At 46.5% G+C, this 24,154-nt stretch overlaps 1 protein-coding gene across 2 annotated transcripts; it reads right to left on the reverse strand.

Moving 5' to 3' along the window:
• Positions 1–3,512: 3,512 nt before the first annotated feature.
• Positions 3,513–6,501, reverse strand: ACR3 (ACT domain repeat 3). Of its 2 annotated transcripts, none has more exons than XM_048678951.2 (8): positions 6,084–6,501; positions 5,867–5,958; positions 5,616–5,709; positions 5,472–5,517; positions 5,220–5,334; positions 5,036–5,103; positions 4,137–4,877; positions 3,513–4,049 (listed from the first exon to the last, which is right to left on the reverse strand). In XM_048678951.2, exons 3-8 carry the CDS (start codon positions 5,672–5,674, stop codon positions 3,723–3,725), a joined length of 1,356 nt encoding a protein of 451 aa, XP_048534908.1. In that variant the 5' UTR covers positions 5,675–5,709; positions 5,867–5,958; positions 6,084–6,501; the 3' UTR covers positions 3,513–3,722. The 2 variants fall into 2 exon arrangements, with proteins under 2 accessions (XP_048534908.1, XP_048534907.1); XM_048678950.2 differs by having other exon boundaries at positions 5,616–5,715.
• Positions 6,502–24,154: the final 17,653 nt, after the last annotated feature.

A 24,154-nucleotide genomic window follows, 5' to 3' on the forward strand; every position in this document is an offset into this window, starting at 1 on the left:
TCAACCCACGGAGGATAACGGTTGCGCGAGTCCACGGACCCACGAAGGGTCCACGAAGAAGCAACCTTGTCTATTCCATCACGGCTGTCGCCCACGAAGGACTTGCCTCACTAGCGGTAGATCTTCATGAAGTAGGCGATCTCCTTGCCCTTACAAACTCCTTGGTTCAACTCCACAATCTTGTCGGAGGCTCCCAAGTGACACCTAGCCAATCTAGGAGACACCACTCTCCAAGAAGTAACAAATGGTGTGTTGATGATGAACTCCTTGCTCTTGTGCTTCAAATGATAGTCTCCCCAACACTCAACTCTCTCTCACAGGATTTGGATTTGGTGGAAAGAAGATTTGAGTGGAAAGCAACTTGGGGAAGGCTAGAGATCAAGATTCATATGGTTGGAATGAAATATCTTGACCTCAACACAAGTGTAGGTGGTTCTCTCTCAGAAAATGTGTATTGAAAGTGTAGGTATGTTCTGATGGCTCTCTCCATGAATGAAGAGTGGGTGGAGGGGTATATATAGCCTCCACACAAAATCTAACCGTTACACACAATTTGCCAAACTCGGTGGGACCGAATGGTTAAACTCGGTCGGACCGATTCAGCAAACCTAGTGACCGTTAGGATTTTCGGTGGGACTGAGATGCAACTCGGTAGGACCGATATGGTTAGGGTTAGGGCATAACGTAATCTCGGTGTGACCGATTACACAAACTCGGTAGGACCGATTTTGGTAATAAGCTAACCAGAGAGTTGGTCAGGTAAACTCCGTGGGACCGATTCGCTCATCTCGGTGAGACCGAAATGTTACAAAAGGGAAACAGAGAGTTTACATTACAATCTCGCTGGGACCGATCGCTCATCTCGGTAAGACCGAAACGTTATGAAGGGAAATAGAGAGATTACAATCCCATCTCGATGAGACCGATTTGCCTAGGGTTTGTGGCAGTGGCTATGACATTTGAAACTCGGTGGCGCCGGATAGAAAGAATCGGTGGGGCCGAGTTTGACTTTTGGTTTAGGTCATATGTGGATATGGGAAGGTAGTTGAGGGTTTTTGGAGCATATCACTAAGCACTTTGAGCAAGCAAGCCATTAAGCAACACCTCATCCCTCCATGATAGTATTGGTTTTTCCTATAGACTCAATGTGATCTTGGATCACTAAAATATAAAATGTAGAGTCTTGAGCTTCAAGCTTGAGCCAAACGTTTTGTCCTTAGAATTTTGAGGGATCCACTTTCCTCATCCATGCCATGCCATTCATTGAGCTTTTCCTGAAATATTAATCTTGGAATAATGTTAGCTCAATGAGCTATATGTCGTTAGGAATTACCAAAACCACCCAGGAATAGTTGCACTTTCAGACAATAAACACAACATCACTCCCTTGTCGTGTTCTTTGCAAATCCAACACGAAATTCATAGAGATATCCTTCCATTGGGCAATAGGAATAAGTAAAGGCGTGTATAACCCCTTTGTTATGGACCTGCCTTTTGCAAATTTGACATATCGTTGAACAAATATTCTATCATTTCTATTTAGTTGTGGCCAATAATAATGCGCCTCCAAGTAGCAATAGTCTTGTTTCGTTTAACATGACCACTAAGATCATTTGAATGGAGCTAACTAATTAGCTTGTCACTTAGAGAACTTCTTGAGGTGCACAAACAATCACTTTTGAAGAAGCCAAGAGACATGCATGACGACTAAAAGCGTCTGCTACTCGATTGGTTGCTCAAGATTTACGCACAATGAGATAGTTAAACCTCTTTATGTTGCCCATCCTGCTAGCATGCGATCAACATGATTTCTAAAATGCTTCAAGAATTGATGGTCAGTATAAATGATGAGCTCTTTAGGTAGCAAATAGATTTCCAAAGGTTTAAAGCCAGAAAAACTGTATACATTTCTTGCTGGTAGATACTCCACTTCTGCTAGCTTCACTTAACTTCTCATTTAGGAAAACAATGTTTTTTTAATATAGAACAACTTCAATGCCTACTCCATTTGGACCACACACCGACTCAATAGTCTTGTTGAAATCGGGTAGCACCAAGACAGGTGCTTGTGATAATTTTGGCTTGATCCCATTGAAACTGGTTTCAACCACTTATGTCCATTGGGACCTTTCTTTCTTCAAACACTTGGGGATTGGTGTCATGATAGTGTTGAAATTCTTCACAAATCTCATACAGAAAGTTGCATGGCCATGAAAACTTCTTGCCCCAGAAATGGTCTTCGGAGTTGACCATTCTCTGATTGTTTCAACCTTAGAATCATCAACATGAATACCTTTGTGTGTTAGTCCTAGAAAAATAAGTTGCGTCTGCAGGAAAATACATTTCTTCAAGTTGATGTAGAGATCATTTTTTGTAGAACTCACAACACCTTCAAATGTGATCAAAGGGTTCGTCCTCATCTTTGCCGCGGATCAAGATGTCATCAAAATAAACCATAATAAAGTGGGCTAAGAAGGGTCAAAGAACTTGATTCATCAGGTGCATAAATGTACTTGATGCGTTCGAGAGTCCAAATGGCTTGATCATCCATTCAAACAACCCTTCCTTTGTCTTGAGGGTGGTTTTTCGTTCATCTCCAGGTTTGATGCAAATTTGGTGATATTTGCTTCTTAAATCTACCTTGGTGAACACTCTTGCCCCACTAAGTTGATTCAACACATCATCCAGGCGGGGAATAGGCAATCTATACATTATGGTGATCTTGTTGATGGCTCTACTTTGCACACACAAGTGCCAAAATCCATCTTTCTTTGGCGTGAGCATGGCTGGTATAACACATGGGCTAATATTTCCTCAAATGTGCATTTTTGCAACAAAATCCTTCAGTTTTTCTTTCAATACATCATGCTCTTTTGTACTCATTCAGTAGTGAGGAAGATTAGAAAGCGCTTGCTCATGAAGTTAAGTCAATTCTACGTTGAATTTCTTTCATCGGTGGCATCTTGCGGCTCTCGAAGTATGTTCTAAAATTCTTCTAATAAGACATGTGCATTTACTAGAATTTCGACATGTGGGTCTGCTTCTCCTTCCACGATAAGCCAATACACAAATTTACCTCCTCAAGTCTTCCATAAACTCAAAAGAGATGTGGGAAATAGTTAACATACTTTTCCCTGCCCCCTAGAGGGACGATCGGTTTTGTTTGGTTGAATAATGATTTTTCTCTTGCACTTCTCTTGTTCCAAATGGAAGAGTAGATATTTTTCTTGGCCTTGTGTTGCATCCCCATCAAATTGCCAATGTCTTCCAAGAAAAATATGGCCAACATCCATGTCAACTACATCACACAATACATTTGAGCGATAATACTTACTCAAAAAAAATGGCAGGTTGTCAAAATAACCGTGAGAAGGTCCACAGTGACCGTGAAAACTTACTAAATGTCCCCTAAATATAAAAAAAATGCTCAGATGCCCTTATATTCCATAGAAAATCATGAGGAAATAAGAAAAGGTAGAAAGTGCCAAAAAATAGAAGAAAAATACGCGGGGTTGAGAAAAATATAGGCATCATCATCGCACCTCCTCCCTCTTGGGAAAGGATCCTTTATCTCTCTCTTCGAAAGATTATCGGATGCTCGAAAAAATCGAGGAAATGGGGAAACTTGTTAGAGAAAAGTACACCAAGAGCTGCCATACGGACTACTCTAGCTGTGGCCATTTTACAACAATTTTCACGACGGTAAGGATCAGCGACGGAAATTATGCTCCGAGTTTGGCGAAGAGGCCGCCGAAGGAGAAGAAGCTGGTCTTGGCCATGCTGCCAGCAGCCCGCTCCGGCGCCTTGTCACCGGGCACCTTCTTGACGTTGAGCATGACGGTCTGGCCGACCTGTCCCCGGAGGCCCTCGATGGTCTTCATGTCCACCGGCTGCCCCGACGCGTCACGCACGTAGAAGACGTTCACGGCCTGCTCCCCCACCGTCGTCACGTCGGCCCTCGTCACCGTCAGGCCGTGCTCCCGGAGCACCCTCGTCACGTCCGACAGCAGCCCCACCCTGTCCCTGCCGCAGAGCTCAAGCGTGAATCCCTGCAATGTAACCCGCGCCGGCATCAGTCAGAAACAGCACGCCGTCGACCAGAGAACTGAAGCGAGTTCTGTTGCTGTGCCACCCACCTCGGAGACTCTTCTGGAGATCGCCGCTTCGAGGCACTTGGTCACCTTCTCCGCCTCGTCCTTCAGCAGCGTGCGCCCGTCCTTGCGGCGAATGTACAGCTCCTGGACGCCGTAGATGCCCTCGGAGGCGACGGCGGCGTGGAAGACGACGTACTGCATGTCCGTCAGCGTGCAGACGATGTCGAACAGCAGCTTGGGCCGATCCCTGCACCGCACGTTCACCACCGAGTAGTCCTTCTCCTCGCAGTGCTCCACGGTCACCGCCGTGCCGTCGTCGGCCGCGGGACGGCCCTGCGGCGCACCGTCGCCGCCCAAGTCCATGTCGGCGTGCATCAGCTGGTGCAGCCGGCGGTCCACGTGGGTGGAGCCGGCGGAGAAGTTGGTGTGCGCTCCCCGGCCGTCGCCGCCGTCGTCGTCTCCGCCGCCGTGCCCGCGGAGCACGTGCCGCAGCCGCTCCTCGATCCCGGCCAGGCGGCACGCGTCCTCGATCGCCTGCCCCGAGGACACGTCGTTGACGTACACCACGCAGGCCACCCTCGTCCTGTGCGTCCACACCTCGGCCGCCATCACGTTGCACTGGAGCTCCGCCAGGACGGCAAAGATCTCGGAGAGAAGGCCGGTTCTGTCGGGCCCCTTGAGCTCGATGGCGGTGTGGTCGCCGATCGAGTGCATCCCGACTGATCTCCCTGGCGAATTGCTGCCCTTCGCCGCTCCCGGTATGTTGCTGCCCGGACCTAAGGCCTGTCAACAAACAACAATAATTCAGCTATTCAGCTCCCACTCAGTTTCAGAGTAATAATCTCAGCTTCTTCATGGAAAACTAATTAACAGATTCCGAAATCAATCGAATGTCTCAAATTATTAAGAGTTAAAACGGATGGTGATTGGAATTTGCAAACCTTCTCTATGTACTGAATGGTCTTCTCATCGGTCACCTTGTGCCCTTGCTTATCCAGCACATGGAACACTGCATCGTTTTGTCGCAATATACAGCTCAATTGCAAGGCCGTGTGACAATTTAAGTTGGAGTAATGATGCTATATGGAATTGAATACTACTATTGCATAGCACAGGGCATCTTACCATCCATGAACCATCCGCCATCCGAGGTGATGTACGCTTTCAGGATGGTGAGGTCAAGATCGCTCAGGACCTGCACCACCTCCAGCAGAATGCCATTCTTGTTCATGCTGTCCACCTGAAACAGAGAAATTAACTGATCATAAGGCAGATAGAGTTGCGTGCACAAATTTGGATTTTGAAATGATCACTCAGAGTGAAATTTTGTCTGTCTGTCTCTTGCCTCGGAACAGGATGAATTCAGATGATCCTTACCTTCACCAGGGTGCAGTCGCGGCATGTGTTGTTGTCGATGCAGACCCTGCAAAGTTAACACCGTGTCAAGAGCAGAAATTAGCAGGATTTCTAGCAAGTGATGACATACAAACCGGATGATGAAAAGCTTAATTAGAGACCGACCGAGGAGGGTTGATCCGCTGATTGAAGTTCTCATACTCGGGATCAAAGTAAGGCCGCATCTTTCCCCGGCAGTGGAGTGGATCCTTCCTTCACCCTGCCGCTGAAAGAATCATTTGTGAGCAAACGTTACCAGTGTGATCCATGTATGTATGGCGGTCTCCAATCATGGGAGCAGGACCTCGATCCAAATTAACAAAGGAGAAGAGCATAAAGCAGACGTAATCACTTTGGGGGAAATGGAATAGACCGACCTTTCAGCCGATTCTTCCGCCAGGGTAGCTTCACAGCTCCTGCTTTCGCTGAATTTTCTTTTATATCTTGGATCGAAAGCGAAGCTGGTATCCTGAAAAGTCATCGGAGGTTTCGAATCAATTTCAGAAACAAGGATACCCACCTCATGAAACGGAAGATACTTGCTTAGAAATCTCCTGAATTCAGAGACGAAGGCGAGGATAAAGAAAGAAATACCTGGAATCGCGGGGCTGGTTCTTTCCTTTTCCAGGGAACAATGGTGTACGAAATCAACAACCATGGACGGGCAATATTTCCTTGAGGCCATCGTAGGGGCGTAGACTAAAGCACACAAGCAAGATACTATTTCGCCTCATGGTGGCCTGAACAATTCAGCAGAACGGCGAGTGGCTGTGGAAAATGGGTACTTTATGTGCTCCTGATGGCTTGATGCAGAATCAGCAACCACAAGCGAGCCATAGCCAAATTATTGCTGGAATCTGACTAGCTAGAGCTGCACCGCTGCTCGCATTAGAATAAGCTGTGAGGAATCAAGAACACGTCAGGTTCACTATAGGGACCACGCCTTTCTTTCCCCACTAGCCAGGCAATTGGACAAAGCCTTCTTCTGTCTGCTGCTGTGGTGGCCACTGGCCGAGGGAATCTTGGTGCCTCCACTCCGACTAGTAGACTAGTAGATATGTGCAGGGTGATGCTCTGCTTCTTTTTCGAGTTTGTCTTTTGAGCTCCGATCATTTGGTTTGTTTGTTGGGACGGATTAAAATGAGCTACTGCGCAAATTCCTGCCTTCCTTGGAGTGGTGATGTGGGTTTCTCATCGTACACAATGACAAACTTTGATGTGAGATTCTTGAGATCGATCTAAGGATTCAACAACGAAGACTGTGGCTGCGGGGTGTTTGTTCTCAAGAGCACGTGCATGAAAACTTCCCGCTTGTCATCCGCAAGGTTAGACGTCTCCTCTATGGAAGAAACGACATAGGGGCATTGGCGGCTCGTTCTGATGACGACAACTAGTTCCGTGGTATAGGGACCTTGATGTAATTTTTTTATTATGTTTTGAGGTGCTTTGTACTTCTGTTAAACTATTATGATATATCTTAGTCCTTTGTAGAAAAAAGGGGTTGACTCAATAGGAAAAACAAATTAAGGCCAATAGGGAGAGAATGTGTGTGTAGCACCCCAGGAATAATACCCTAGCTATTATTTGCCTATTATATTGCTTCTGACCGTGCGTATCTCATAAGTCATGTTGCATTAATCAAATAATTAATTTGAAAGTTTCATTTCGTCATTTTGTTAAATGGTGAATAACTCCTTTCGATGTTCTTGTGAGAGACTCACCCCCAAATTTTGGACACATTATTTTTGTGACATTTGAGGGCTATGCAAATTGTTATCCAATTTTAGCACAACCCTAGCTACCGTCCCCAATGCACCACCATTTATCCGATAAATGCAGACATTTTCTAATTAAATGTCAAACGACCTCCGAATGTGTTGAAATAATTTACATGGCCCTGTAATATTATAGAAAGGCTACGCTTAAAATTCCATTCGATTTAGAATTTGGTGTCCAACGATCGAATATGAAAACTCTATAAGCGGATGATCAATTGAATAAAATTTCACAAATAAAACTTGTTAAATGGGCCCCACACTTCCATCTCTCATCCTCACAACCCACCTAAATCTCTCTAAACCTAACCCCAAAAGGACATTGCCTATATAGGCACGTCATCCCCAAAACCTTAATTGGAGGGAGACAATAACGCGCCCCCCACCCACCAAGATTTCAGTGTGAGCCGCCACCTGGTCTCCGCCTTCCTTTGACTCCCGCCAACCAACTGTCATGACCGGATTTTCCGGACATTGATTTCCAGAAAATGGCCGTCGTGCTCACCAGCCCCAGGATTACTGTTAGCTGATGAGGCACCAACTTGATACAGAAATTCCAAGCAAAAATACAAAATATGTAGTACAAGACCATTCTGTCCTGTGAGTACAACAATTGGGTTTCTAATGGTCGATGGCGGAAGGTTTGTGAGTCGTCAGTGTCTATGGGACTCCATTTCCCACAGGAACAGCTGACCAGGTCAACTCCTATCTTCGCGAGGCTGCTATCACCGTTGCTTAGTTTCCGGGGCTGTCACCGCAACGCTCCTCTCCATGCAGAAATCTGGCCAAGACAATAGCCAGGGACAAGCCAGTGAGTACTTTGAATGTACTCGCAACCATTATGAACACTGGGATAATATAATTGATAATCATGCACTGAAGTATTCTATGATCACATCGTCAGTCACAAATAAAACATCTGTTATGCAAGCATGTTATTTATATGCAATATGAATAAGCAATAATGGAGTGGGAATAAAATGCCGCAGTCGGGCGTCTGTGCGACACCACATAAAGGGCTTATAAAGTAAATAAATAACAAGCAATGCCACAGTCGGGCGTCTCAGCGACACCACACAAAGGGCTTATAAATTAAATAAATAACAAGCAATGCCACAGTCGGGCGTCTCAGCGACACCACATAAAGGGCTCATAAAATAAATAATCACAATGAATATCCAGGAGGTAGAACCATCCCAGGGATACTCGATAATACAAATGATGCAACGGGTTAGTCCATCACAATATAGTAATCACGGTCCTCACAAGTCACCAGTCGGTATCCAAGTTTGGTTTAACAATTTCACCTCTGAAGACCGACACTAAGACCAACACTTGACCCATCCCAGACTGTAATCCTTAACCATGGACACGGCTATTCGAATAGGTTTAATCTCTGCAGAGGGTGTACTCTTTACCCACGAGTAACGGATTCCTTTAGTCCATCGGGACTAATTCCGTCTACGGCCTTTTAGTTGAAAACACGCCTAACTTGCACACACCAGCTTAACTCATCGGTGTCTGGAATCACCCACGACACTTGTTAAGCAAAACTCTAAGTGGGGAGGCTACGACCTCGCGTAGCATGGGATCAAATTTATATCGCGCGCTCTAAGGGGTGGCCTCCCCTCTCGGTCCCAACCGGAAACACCCATGCCCCCTGACCAGGTGGCATGCCTACCGGCTACAACCGACATCTTCCACCATGGCATCTCTGTACGGTGTGTGCTGGAAAGGGATTGACGACTTACTGAACCGTACCCTACCTGCGGCAGGGACGAGTGGTAGTACGAGGCAAATATGGGGGTTACTGGAACAAGACTCGATCTACGGCCGACTCTGGAGGCTTATAAGTTCCCTGCATGACATGTATATCAAATATATTTCAACCAACGAAATCACCACCCATTATACCTTACTATGCCATACCGGACATAACCGTCCCGACGGGGACCGGCGACAAGCTCACTCCTACCCAAGGCAGAGGCTTTCCCGGATTCCTTTCCGGCATGCATGCAAGGCACATGAGGATGATTACCATCACAAGTATATTCATTTCCAACAGCAAGGAAATCACTAATATGCCTTCATGCAAATGATCACATCGCCACATAAAATAACGAGTTCTCCGAAATGAGATGGTGTTATAAACGAGTCAACTAACACACCAAAAATATTATGCCGGGGTTCAGAATGCTTGCCTTCATGGTGTGGAAGGGCAGGGTGCACTCCAAATCTTTTGAAAAAGCTTTCTTCTCTTCCAAAATCCTATTTTCAAAAATATGCAAATAACACATATTTCAAAAACAGTACAAAAAAAGTTGCTTGGAAAATTTTCAAATAAATCTCAAAATAAACTAGACAGAATTTGAGGGATGTAGGAAAAAGAATCAACTCATTTGGAGTTGTATTTAAAAAGTTAAGCTCAGTCAAAGTTTTGGTCAAAATCTGTTATTTAAAATTAAAACAGAAAAAGAAAAACGTTTCGAATATACGTACACGTCGAAGGCGTATTCTGGAAACGCGCCTCCACTTATCCAGCGTGGACCGAGCGTGTGTCACTGACAGTGGGCCCGCCTGGCCCACTGGTCAGGTTTGACTAGTCCACCTTCCCTCCTCTTCCTCTGCCCGAGAGGGGGCGGAACTCCGGCGACGCTCGCCGGCGAACGGCGGCGCCGTTCGAGAAGCAGAGGTCACCCGCGGGCTCAGGGGGCCGAGGCGGTCACTCCGGTGGTCACTTTGGTCTCTGGGATGGACGGAGCTGCCGGCGGCGAGCTCCGCAGCGGACGGTGGCCGTCGGGCGAAGTGAGTTTGGGGCTACGGTGGTTCCCGATCAAAATCGAGTAGGGGGATGGGTTCACGGGAGGAAGAGAGAGCTCCTGGTGAAGAGAACGGAGAGGGGAAGGCTCTGGTAGCGCCGGAATGGCCGGGGCAGTGGCGGCGGCTGCGGTTGCCGGAGATGGGGAAGGAGACCTCCCCGGGTCGATTGGCTGCCAATGGGGGTCCTAGGGAGATGGCTTGGGACTGCCTGCGTGCGGAGACGAGCTCGGGGCTCTTTAAATAGGCGATCGGGGTCGGTTCCGACGGTGGTCGCGGATAAGGTCGCCGGCGACCGCCATTCTGTAGCTAGGGCGTCGTGGCGGCGACGAGCGCTAGTGGACACGCTTGTGGATGAGCTCGCGCTGTTCCAGGGGCCAGGTGGTGAGCGGGAGAGGCTTGGGCGGCGTTGAACTGAGCAGGGGCTGTCGGCGGCCGTGGCGGCTAGCTCCTGGCCTACCGGGGACGTGGCGAGGGCTCTTGGCGTGTTGTGGTGAGAAGGGAGCGAGTGGCGTGGCTCTGCAGTGGTGGCAAAGCCAGGGGTGCGACGCGTCGGCTCGGGCGCGGCACGTGCAAAACGTGTGCTCTGCTCGCGCCCAGAGCACGCACGGAACGTGCTCGACGGAATGCCATTGCATGATAGAGGTCTCCAAACTACAAGAGGGTTAGCAGGGTGTGGTTAAAGGCTAGGGAAAAACCATTGGACAAGCTGGTTTGGGCAGGGGATCAGGTTCACAGTGCAAACCAAAAACTCATGCCAAAACAGATCATGCCCATAAGGTGTTTGACAAAATGCCAAGGGCACTTAGGCAAGTCTTGGAGTGGTCAAAAACTCCAGATGGTGGTCTCTTTAGATGAAAGAGAGAGTGGTGAGGTCATTTGGACAAGAGGAGAAAATTGCTAGTGCAAATCTTACAAAACTTCAATTCTGGACAGGGAATAAATGGCATCATTTCATGAACCAAAAATGACCCAAAGGGTGCATGCTCCTGGACTTAAGGGTTTTGCAGGGAGGACTACAAGTAGGAAAAAGAATCAAGAGCCAAGGAGCAAGCAAAAGTATGGTTGCTGTACAAACCATCAAGTTGGTCCAGAATGAAAATGGGGTTGATACACTCATATATTTCAAATAACATCATTGGGTTTTTGCATAAAGTTGAATCATATGATACTACTAACATCCCATAATTTTGGTGGAGGTTAGAAACAGATATTTTAATGGGTTGTAGTGCAAATTTGCACTCTGGACCAGAGAAGAGAATTGGGTGTAGAGCTCAAAATATCTCATGAATAAAAGATATTTTTGTATAAAAGTGATTTAAAAATATCACATGACAACTCCAAATTTTGGTTGGAATTTTAAGTGAATTTATCAAATGGTTGTAGTTCAAATATGGCCATATAACCTTGAAAAACCATTTTTCAAGAAAATAAAGATCAAGCAAATTAATTATGTAATTAGTTATACTGATAAAAGAAAAGTTTTTCTTGAGAGGTTAAACAAGTCCAATAACATATTTGAAAGGTTTTCACTTTAGGGAACAACTCCATGATAATAAGAAAGGAAATGTTTCAAAAATTCAAAAGGGAGTCCAAAAAATCAAAGTTTTAATTCCTGGCAAAAATTTTAATTTAATAAAACAAGGCCAAAAAAATTTTTGGGGTGTCACAACACCACCCCCCTTAAGAAAAATCTCGTCCTCGAGATTTGTTCAAAGTTGTTTTAAGAAAAACTATACGCAATAAAAATGTGGCTACAGTGAGAGGGCAATAAGTGGTGAAAAACCACAGTGTGAATACTGGTGCTGCGTGGAAAAATCTACGGTTCGGGACAAAAACGTGAGATTTCTACGCTGGATATAAATTTAGAATAACTTCTAAATTTAAATATACGGTGGTCGTACCCGAGAGCACAGTGCTCTCTCTAGCCGACAGGTGGACCCGGGGCCCACTGTCAGCCTCTTATTCTCCCTCTGGTTCTCTCTTCTTCCTCTCTCCTGCGTGCTTTCCCGCGCTTTCTCCACCGGCGACGCGTAGGGCATCTAGGCCGTACCACGGTAGTGCGCGGCGTGCTAGGTGTCGGTGCAGCGTGCACTCACCTCGCGGGCCAGCGCGCTGTCGGCACTGCTCGCGGATTCGTCTCCGAACACCGGCGATCGGCGACGAGCGGCGTTGGTGGACTTCGCCCACCGTACACCGAGCTCGAGCTATAAAATGGCCGGGGTGCCCCTCTCTTCTTCCTCACACCTGGCCTCACTTCTCCTCCTCCTTCTTCCTCCATTACTGCTTACAAAAGCTCGGGTTAGGCTCTAATGGCGGAGGCAATGCCGGACTGGTTTGCGATCCTGATATGCGGAGGGCTGGCGACACTGCTGGGGCTCTCCGTGCTCCTGTGCGCGATGATCCTCGACGATCGTCGCGACGCTGCTGCTCGGGTGTTGGCTCTCCGCGATGGTGGTGATCACGAGGAGTAGATGGGGTGTGCCGGGTGCTAACTGTTGTTAGGGGGTGATTAGCTGGATGTAACACCGTTGCAAAGTTTTGCAAACAGTGTATGTGTTCGAATGATTATGGTTGTGAGTCTGCTGCCGTGGTGCTGTGTGAAATTAATTAATCCACGTCGTGAGAAGGTGCAGATGTAGCAACTCAGGGAAAAGAAATCTCACTCCAGGATTTTGCGAGGGAAAAACAGTTAATTTAAAGGAGCATAAACCACAACAAAAACTACACACATTAGTAGAAGCCAAATAATTGACTCGTCGTACAAACTCAGGGTATCACGCATAATTCACACACATAAATAAATGTTGCAATAATGAACACCGCAGCGACGTCTAAAATGGAAACGGTAACTAGACGGGGTCCCTAGAAAACGTCTCTGATACTGGGATACACTCCTCTTCTATCGGGGGAAGTGGATTGACCAGTCGATGCACGTGTCTCTCCTGGTCGGCCTTAGTGCTCTGCCGATGGCGATCTGAGGATTTAAATCTGCGAGGCTCTGGAGATAACCCATCACACGTTGGGTTAAACGCTCTTGAGCGATGACGTACTGGACAAGGTTGGCCAAGACTGGGTCTCTCTCAATTCGTCCACCGGGAAAAGATTTCACTCCTCCGGGTGCTGCACGGCTCGGGAAGTAATAATACCCTCGTTCGCTGGCATAGGGTACCGCGAATCGAAGGCGAGCAAGCGCTTCATATGCAACAGCTTCTATGGCCATATGTGGGGTTGGCATAGATTTCCCCACGAAGGAGACCTCTGTTGGATCTTGGTTTGAGTTTACGGGAGGGATGTGTACTGCTGCCCAATATCTCGAGGTGGAAGGGGTGATTCTCGATTTGAACAACTCGTAATGGGGTGGCTGGGTAGCGCCCATGGTACTGCAGGTAAAATCCCACAATATCTTGACAAAACTACCCTGGGTTGCATCTGGGGTTCTCAGGTAAATGCTGGGGGTCGACATGGCAAGAAATGGTTGTGAGGGTGGTGCACAAGGTGAGAGGTGCTTGGCAAGGTCACGCGGTGGCCTTTTTATAGCACCGGAGCTGGGTCATTTTACCGTGGTGAATGGTAAAGAAAATTTTCAGCTCTGTTCCAAGGGTCGGGGTCAAGCCACAGATTCACACATTTCACTATAGTGATGTGTTACTGTGGGGGTTGTCGGGGAGGTTTTTGGTAACTGTGTCTGGGATAGAAATCTTATACTGCATACTGGCGTATCCAGGCAAGGCTACTATTAAAACAGAGGCACGACAACAGGCGGCATTTAATTACAAGGCCACACGATTACAAAGCGAGGGTACACTGGGACTCGATACGACTCGGGTGACTTAGTCTACCTCGTTTACATCCAAGCGGGCGTGCCTTGTGGATGTTGAGGCTTCTCCACGGGTCTCGCCGTCGGAATTAGCTGGAGTGGGTTGAGGGGCTGCAGGCTCGGGGTAGCGATGAGGACCATCTCGGGGATTGTTGGCCACAACCCCGTTGGAGTGTGCTCCCAATATGCGACGAAGCACTTCTGGGGTTATCGCAGCACCTTGGCCGATGGCTGGGGCAGGCCTCAGGGACTCGATCGGGTGTCCAAACAGCACGACTGGGTTGTCGGCGTTGGGCTCGTTCTCTTCTCTCGCCGGGGCTCGACGAACCAGCTCTCCACGAGCTGCGATTAGATCAATAGTGATTTGATCGCACAGTTCCTCTAGTGCACTTACATAGCGCACTAGGTGCAACAATGCAGGATCTGTCTCGTGATCTCCGTTGGCAACTTGGGGTGGTCTACCATACCCTTCACGTCCGGGGTAGTAGTGGAAGGAGCGACAGTTAACTCTGGGCGACAAGTGCCGGAGATGAACTATAGCTTCTCGAGTAGCTAGTTGGATGGCTTGTGGCTCAAAGGAAGTCGTTCTTCCAGTGAACCTGTAGGGGCGTTCGGGTGCTAGACCCCTACCGTAGATGTGTACAGTGGCCCAGAATTGACGGTTCTCACCGCTCATGGGTCCTTGGTACACAACATATTCTGGGGGCTCTTCTAACGCATAGGCACGACGGGTGAGGTTTGCGAGTATGGTCACAAAGCCTCCAAGGTTGGTTGCCGTGGTCTCATTGTGCACGACAGGGCCAGGCATTATAGCTTGGTTTGGGGTAGAGGCTATGCTGTGCTGTGTTGGGGCTAGCGTGCCCCTTTTTATAGGAAAAGGGGACGGAGTCTTCCTTCGCACGTTTGCGAGAAAGGACTATTTAGGGGCCGGTTACTGGCGCGTGATCGACAGGCTTAGGTTGATAGGTTGGGCACCGACTGCCAAAAGGTGTCGGGTCACTGTGGGGCTATCTTGTATGAGAAGCTTGGTTCGGTTATGGCTTGATGGGTTGGTCTGCCTAAGTTTATTGACCTGGCTAAGATAGGATTAGCCAATGGTCAGCCTGGCTCTGATACCAAGCCTGTCACGACCGGATTTTCCGGACATTGATTTCCAGAAAATAGCCGTCGTGCTCACCAGCCCCAGGATTACTGTTAGCTGATGAGGCACCAACTTGATACAGAAATTCCAAGCAAAAATACAAAATATGTAGTACAAGACCATTCTGGCCTGTGAGTACAACAATTGGATTTCTAGTGGTCGATGGCGGAAGAGGTTTGTGAGTCGTCAGTGTCTATGGGACTCCATTTCCCACAGGAACAGCTGACCAGGTCAACTCCTATATTCGCGAGGCTGCTATCACCGTTGCTTAGTTTCCGGGGCTGTCACCGCAACGCTCCTCTCCATGCAGAAATCTGGCCAAGACAATAGCCAGGGACAAGCCAATGAGTACTTTGAATGTACTCGCAACCATTATGAACACTGGGATAATATAATTGATAATCATGCACTGAAGTATTCTATGATCACATCGTCAGTCACAAATAAAACATCTGTTATGCAAGCATGTTATTTATATGCAACATGAATAAGCAATAATGGAGTGGGAATAAAATGCCGCAGTCGGGCATCTGTGCGACACCACATAAAGGGCTTATAAAGTAAATAAATAACAAGCAATGCCACAGTCGGGCGTCTCAGCGACACCACACAAAGGGCTTATAAAGTAAATAAATAACAAGCAATGCCACAGTCGGGCGTCTCAGCGACACCACATAAATGGCTCATAAAATAAATAATCACAATGAATATCCAGGAGGTAGAACCATCCCAGGGATACTCGATAATACAAATGATGCAACGGGTTAGTCCATCACAAAATAGTAATCATGGTCCTCACAAGTCACCAGTCGGTATCCAAGTTTGGTTTAACAATTTCACCTCCGAAGACCGACACTAAGACCAACACTTGACCCATCCCAGACTGTAATCCTTAACCATGGACACGACTATTCGAATAGGTTTAATCTCTGCAGAGGGTGTACTCTTTACCCACGAGTAACGGATTCCTTTAGTCCATCGAGACTAATTCCGTCTACGGCCTTTTAGTTGAAAACACGCCTAACTTGCACACACCAGTTTAACTCATCGGTGTCTAGAATCACCCACGACACTTGTTAAGCAAAACTCTAAGTGGGGAGGCTACGACCTCGCGTAGCATGGGATCAAATTTATATCGCGCGCTCTAAGGGGTGGCCTCCCCTCTCGGTCCCAACCGGAAACACCCATGCCCCCTGACCAGGTGGCATGCCTACCGGCTACAACCGACATCTTCCACCATGGCCTCTCTGTACGATGTGTGCTGGAAAGGGGTTGGCGACTTACTGAACCGTACCCTACCTGCGGCAGGGACGAGTGGTAGTACGAGGCAAATATGGGGGTTACTGGAACAAGACTCGATCTACGGCCGACTCTGGAGGCTTATAAGTTCCCTGCATGATATGTATATCAAATATATTTCAACCGACGAAATCACCACCCATTATACCTTACTATGCCATACCGGACGTAACCGTCCCGACGGGGACCGGCGACAAGCTCACTCCTACCCAAGGCAGAGGCTTTCCCGGATTCCTTTCCGGCATGCATGCAAGGCACATGAGGATGATTACCATCACAAGTATATTCATTTCCAACAGCAAGGAAATCACTAATATGCCTTCATGCAAATGATCACATCGCCACATAAAATAACGAGTTCTCCGAAATGAGATGGTGTTATAAACGAGTCAACTAACACACCAAAAATATTATGCCGGGGTTCAGAATGCTTGCCTTAATGGTGTGGAAGGGCAGGGTGCACTCCAAATCTTTTGAAAGCTTTCTTCTCTTCCAAAATCCTATTTTCAAAAATATGCAAATAACACATATTTCAAAAACAGTACAAAAAAAGTTGTTTGGAAAATTTTCAAATAAATCTCAAAATAAACTAGACAGAATTTGAGGGATGTAGGAAAAAGAATTAACTCATTTGGAGTTGTATTTAAAAAGTTAAGCTCAGTCAAAGTTTTGGTCAAAATCTGTTATTTAAAATTAAAACAGAAAAAGAAAAACGTTTCGAATATACGTACATGTCGAAGGCGTATTCTGGAAACGCACCTCCACTTATCCAGCGTGGACCGAGCGTGTGTCACTGACAGTGGGCCCGCCTGGCCCACTGGTCAGGTTTGACTAGTCCACCTTCCCTCCTCTTCCTCTGCCCGAGAGGGGGCGGAACTCCGGCGACGCTCGCCGGCGAACGGCGGCGCCATTCGAGAAGCAGAGGTCACCCGCGGGCTCAGGGGGCCGAGGCGGTCACTCCGGTGGTCACTTTGGTCTCTGGGGTGGACGGAGCTGCCGGCGGCGAGCTCTGCAGCGGACGGTGGCCGTCGGGCGAAGTGAGTTTGGGGCTACGGTGGTTCCCGATCAAAATCGAGTAGGGGGGATGGGTTCACGGGAGGAAGAGAGAGCTCCTGGTGAAGAGAACGGAGAGGGGAAGGCTCTGGTAGCGCCGGAATGGCCGGGGAAGTGGCGGCGGCTGCGGTTGCCGGAGATGGGGAAGGAGACCTCCCCGGGTCGATTGGCTGCCAATGGGGGTCCTAGGGAGATGGCTTGGGACTGCCTGCGTGCGGAGACGAGCTCGGGGCTCCTTAAATAGGCGATCGGGGTCGGTTCCGACGGTGGCCGCGGATAAGGTCACCGGCGACCGCCATTCTATAGCTAGGGCGTCGTGGCGGCGACGAGCGCTAGTGGACACGTTTGTGGATGAGCTCGCGCTGTTCCAGGGGCCAGGTGGCGAGCGGGAGAGGCTTGGGCGGCGTTGAACTGAGCAGGGGCTGTCGGCGGCCGTGGCGGCTAGCTCCTGGCCTGCCGGGGACGTGGCGAGGGCTCTTGGCGTGTTGTGGTGAGATGGGAGCGAGTGGCGTGGCTCTGCAGTGGTGGAAAAGCCAGGGGCGCGACGCGTCGGCTCGGGCGCGGCACGTGCAAAACGCGTGCTCTGCTCGCGCCCAGAGCACGCACGGAACGTGCTCGACGGAATGCCATTGCATGATAGAGGTCTCCAAACTACAAGAGGGTTAGCAGGGTGTGGTTAAAGGCTAGGGCAAAACCATTGGACAAGCTGGTTTGGTCAGGGGATCAGGTTCACAGTGCAAACCAAAAACTCATGCCAAAACAGATCATGCCCATAAGGTGTTTGACAAAATGCCAAGGGCACTTAGGCAAGTCTTGGAGTGGTCAAAAACTCCAGATGGTGGTCTCTTTAGATAAAAGAGAGAGTGGTGAGGTCATTTGGACAAGAGGAGAAAATTGCTAGTGCAAATCTTACAAAACTTCAATTCTGGACAGGGAATAAATGGCATCATTTCATGAACCAAAAATGACCCAAAGGGTGCATGCTCCTGGACTTAAGGGTTTTGCAGGGAGGACTACAAGTAGGAAAAAGAACCAAGAGCCAAGGAGCAAGCAAAAGTATGGTTGCTGTACAAACCATCAAGTTGGTCCAGAATGAGAATGGGGTTGATACACTCATATATTTCAAATAACATCATTGGGTTTTTGCATAAAGTTGAATCATATGATACTACTAACATCCCATAATTTTGGTGGAGGTTAGAAAGAGATATTTTAATGGGTTGTAGTGCAAATTTGCACTCTGGACCAGAGAAGAGAATTGGGTGTAGAGCTCAAAATATCTCATGAATAAAAGATATTTTTGTATAAAAGTGATTTAAAAACATCACATGACAACTTCAAATTTTGGTTGGAATTTTAAGTGAATTTATCAAATGGTTGTAGTTCAAATATGGCCATATAACCTTGAAAAACCATTTTTCAAGAAAATAAAGATCAAGCAAATTAATTATGTAATTAGTTATACTGATAAAAAAAAGTTTTTCTTGAGAGGTTAAACAAGTCCAATAACATATTTGAAAGGTTTTCACTTTAGGGAACAACTCCATAATAATAAGAAAGGAAATGTTTCAAAAATTCAAAAGGGAGTCCAAAAAATCAAAGTTTTAATTCCTGGCAAAAATTTTAATTTAATAAAACAAGGCCAAAAAATTTTTTTGGGTGTCACACCAACCCGCCGCCACCAGCAGCCGCCGCGGTCTGGATCATCGGATCCAGATTGGACGACCTCCAATCGCGCCCTTGCGCACCTCCAACTGCATTCCCGCCTGAGCCCAACTTTCATCTCATTGTGGGCAGGCACAAGCTATTCTTCGCAATAAGTAAGATATAGCTTTTGCATTGATCGATGATGGACGCGTCTGTATCTCAAGACAGACTCTAGTTGGCCGTCACAATAGGATAAAGTTGGTTTGTTGCATTGGTGTGTTTCGCTCCCCCCCCCCCCCCCCCCATTACTTTTATTTATATTATATCCTGAGAAATCCCATGTATCTATATATTTCAAAAAGTTACTTCCTCAAATTTCAAACCGTGCATTAAAAATGTTCATCTCACATTTAAAAATAGTTTAACGTAATTTTAAAAAATGTTCATAACATTTGAATTTTTTTCCACACGTTTAAAACATGTATATGACATTTAAAAAATCATTATATGTTCAAAATTTGTTTGCATATTGCTAAAAATGTTCATGGTATTTGTATATGACATTTAAAGAATCATTATATGTTCAAAATTTGTTGGATATTACTAAAAATGTTGATGGTATTTGTATATGGCATTTAAAAAATCATTATATGTTGAAAATTTGTTTTCATATTACTAAAAATGTCATGGTATTTAAGAAATGTTCACACTTTAAATGTTTTTTTGTTTCATCTCATATTTAAAATATATTTACCATGTGTTTAAAAAAATTGCCCTGTGTAAAATATTCAATGTGCATTTACCAATGTACTTAGAACATGTTCAACTTGTATTTGAAAAATATTCAACTTGTATCTATAGAATTATATTAAAGAAATATTCAACCTATGTTTAAAAAATATCAGCGAGTATTTACAAAATGAAAAAGAAGAAGAAAAAACGTAAAAGGAAAAAAGGAAACAAACAAAAACAGATAAGGAAAACTGATAAACTAGTAGAAAAATACAATTTAATAATAAAAAGGAAAAATATTCAAAAAATCGAATGGAAGGTTCCAAAAACCAAACCCCATTATTCATAGAAACTTCCCAAAACCGTTTGTATGACTGTACATAGCTTCGATCAGGTGCTCTTGTAAGTGAGTTATAACTCTCAGGACCAAGACCTCCTAGCTGACGCCTTTTTTAGGGGATCCTAGCTGATGCCTATAAGCGTTCAGTTTTATTTATTTTAGACATAAGCGTTCAATTATTGAGCCTACGCTAAGGGAGCTCCTAATCAGCGCATTTGGCGCCCGTTATGCGGTCTGGCGCTCACATAAGACCATAATGGGCCGTGGCCCAAAAAAACTTCGATCTCACCGCGAGAAGGAAAAAAGTTCACCGCGATAAGCACATAAAAGGGAAAATCAGTGCTCATGCTTCCAAAAAAGTGAAAAATAACAACCATGCTTTTGGACCCTGATTTTTTCTTCTGTTTTTTCCGGTGTTTTTTTTTGCGTGAATTGTTTTTTTGGATTTTGTTTTTTCAGTATTAGTTTTTTCCAGGTTTTTTCGTGGAAAAAGTTCATCGAAACCTATGAATATGGTATCTAGTTTAGAAGATCACAACGTGAGAAATCCAATTGTGAAAACAGTCCGGTATTTGGACGCATGGTTCTGGAGGTAAAACATTTTGATAAAAAATGAATCTACAGAAAAAGGGAAAATCCCGTGTTGCGACATGGGGCGCACATGTAGTACGCCATTTCTCAAACAAGAGAAAGTGAGGGAGCGGCCTTTGCAAGAGGTACCCTTAACTAGTGCTTTCACCGTTTAGTACGTTTTCTTTCTTTTGATTGTTGCAGTCATGCAATGTTCTGTAGCAATTTTTTTTACTTTATTTGTTTTGCTTCGGCCTTCAATGGTTTATTCATTTTTATGGTTATTTGGTTTTTATGCTTACTTTAGTTTTTGTAGCCATGCAATGCTTTGTAGCATTTTTTTTGTTTTGCCTCTGGCTTTTATGGAATCTTGAAATGCACAAAATAGAACATGATTTTGAAAAATGTTTAGTGTGTACTAAAAATTCAACACGTATTTAAAAAGTATTTGAGGTATGTTAAAAAAGTTCATCATGTGTTTAAATAATGTTCACTATTAAAAGAGTTTATGACGTTTTTAAAAACATTCATTGCATTTAGCAGAAAAATTCACCGTGTTTAAGAAAATGTTCGCCATGTTTAAAAATTTGTTCAGCATGCACTGGAAAAATCTCTACCATGTTCAATGAAAATGTTCGCCATATATGTTAATAAGCGCTCAACATGTATTTGACGTGTATTTAAAAAATGCTCGCCATGTATAAAAAAACTGTTTACCGTGTATTGTAAAAAAGGTGTAATAAAAATAAAGACAGAAGGAACAAAAAGAGAAAACAAGAAAAAACCTGGAAGAAAATCCATAATAGAAAAACCCAAAATCGATGCAGTTGTGGAACAAACTGCTGAAGAAAACCAAAATTGAACAAAAATAGAGAGAGAAAAACACCATAGTACTGCAACAAGCTCAGCTACACAAAAGATTTATTTTTTTTGAGAAAAAGCAACACGAAAGGTTGGAACAAAAACAACACGGCAATCCAAAAGAAAACGTTTCAACAGGCTAGCGAATGAAATAGTGGAAAAACGTTAAAGTGGGCAACTCAATTTACCTGCATGTGGGTGTCGCCCCATTCCTTGCCTCCTTTAGAATCGATGTATTTTTATATTTATTTTACAGGTGTATCTCACTGGCTACGCTTTAATTTTCACCTGGAAAAAACCCAACGGATGGAGGTCTGTATATTTTACAGGTGTATCTCATTGGCTACGGTTTAATTTTCACTTGGAAAAAACCCGATGGATGGAGGTCTGTATATTTTACAGGGGTTGTTTTTTTGTTAGGTCTTTTATTTTTTCAGATCTTTGTGTTATGACTTTGCTCCGTCTGCGAGCTGTAAGACCTTTATAATGATACTTTCTGAATTTTTAATAAAAGGGCCGCATGCATCATCATGATGCAGAGGCCAGGGGTATACCTCCATTTCCAGAAAAATAGCTTTGCGACAATCCAAGGCCTTAGGACGCGACTATCTATCGTTTGTTGCGATATAGAGCATAGTGTTGCCTGCAGTACTACATAAATGGGCTGGCCCAGCGCGCGGGAGGAGCGCCGGCTCTCTAGCACACATTTTTCTATTTTTTATGAACTATATTTACATTTCTAAAATTGAAATAAATTTTGTTTAGATGTTACATTTTCACCACATGTTCCAAAAATGTTAACACTTTGTTCAAAGTATATTATCACAACTTTTAAAAAATGTTGATAGCATTAAAAAATGTTAGTTGCAATTTTTTTTGACGGTGCTACGGCGGGCTTACGCCGGCCTGAACCATTTCCATTATCATAGATGAGATTGAGATACAACACAACGGCTACAAAAGTAGCACCCGACACACGTCAGAGGATACAAAGAACAAAAGAGAAGGCACAAGGAATAACAGAACAGAGAAGAACAAGAAATGAGCTTTGGCAAGCAGCCAACACCAAAAGCTTAGCACTCATCACCACTAGTCGGACCAAGAAGAGCGGGAACAAGTATTTTTGGATAAGTCGAAAGGAGATACATCACCAAGAAGACGTAGAGAAGAAGTCGCATGCTGCCCTGCGATCACTCTGTACCTTGAAGAACTAGGAGAGTCGCAGCCACCGTCGAAGGGCTTCCCACTACCCAGCCACGACGAGACCGAGAGAGTCGCAGATCGTGCCGAAAGGCCATGTTCCACCGAGACAGCACCGCACCTCCTCTGGGCCACACCACGGCTACCATCACAAATAGAGGGAACCAGAACACTATGCAAGGCGACCAAACTCAGGCGTCGTCGAAGGGCACCGAACTCCGAGACCTTACCGCTGCTACGAGCCCCCAGGAGATAGGTCAACTAACAACACCAGAATGACCAAGGAATTGTCGCTGCCATAGATCACTTCCACCGCCACCATCCTACACTCCAACAACCCAACAAGCACTCCAACCCAGACATCAAGCTACCAACAACAGAATTGTGGCTCCAAAAACAACGCCCCCAAAGGGGATAAATGACATCAAGACGACATCGCTGTCTGATCCAGAGATGGATCTGAGGCTTTTGCCCGGGACACATAAATGAGCGGGCAAGGTAGCTTCCCGACGACGCCTTCATGAAGGGAAGCGGCGCCGAAGGCGTCGCCGTCATCGTTGCCGATGAGATCGACACAAGGCTTTCGCCTTAAGCAAACCATCCCAATCAACTCCACCGAAGTTGTCACTGAGTCCAGCAGCTCGAGACCTCCCCACCCTCCTACCAGTCCACGGCGAGTGTCCTCGCTATGACTAGCACGAGGCTTCGGTGACGCAGACATTCACCTCGAGCACCCGCACAGCCGAAGTCAGCTCGGTGTCAGCTGCAGCCCGCATCCAAGCCCTTGCCGCCGGCCACACCCCACCACCAGCACATACAGCCACCAGGACCCTCCCCATCCACAACCAAAGCAGAGCAGCCCCTGTAACCAAGCCAAATCTGAGCTCCACAAGAACCAACACCGCCGACCACCAGCCAAATCTCCTCCACGAGCCACACAACCACCGCCTCCAACACGCCCCCATCCACCCAGCCATGGCTAATGGCCAGAGCCGGCCGAGTCGAGCTGCTGCCTTTGAAGGATGCCAGATCCGAGTGGGCTCGACCTCGCGAACCAGGTCGAGGTCGCCAGAGAATGGGCCAGCAAGCACAGACGCCGACCGCCACCGCCGTCGTAGCCCAGACACTGACCGCCGAGCCACCGCAGCGGAAACCGCCGCCATCCGTGCGCTGGAGAGACAGCTCGCCCTGCCTCCACGCGCCAGCCGAAGAAGTGCCCCCCACCCCCCGCCGCCGTCCTCGGATCCAGCCGAGCTTCGCTGGCCAGAGCCTCTGGCGGCGGCGAAACGAGGGAGGGATGGGGTGGGTGAGTGGCGGCGCTAGGGTTCGCCCCCCGAGGGGGGGGGGGGGGGGGGGGGGGGGGGGCGAGAACTCCCCAACCACAGACCAAGAACATCAACAGCAGCCAAA

The sequence above is a fragment of the Triticum urartu genome, chromosome 6A (assembly GCF_056163025.1).
Source record: "Triticum urartu cultivar PI428250 chromosome 6A, HENAU_Tu73, whole genome shotgun sequence".
Taxonomy (NCBI): domain Eukaryota; kingdom Viridiplantae; phylum Streptophyta; class Magnoliopsida; order Poales; family Poaceae; genus Triticum; species Triticum urartu.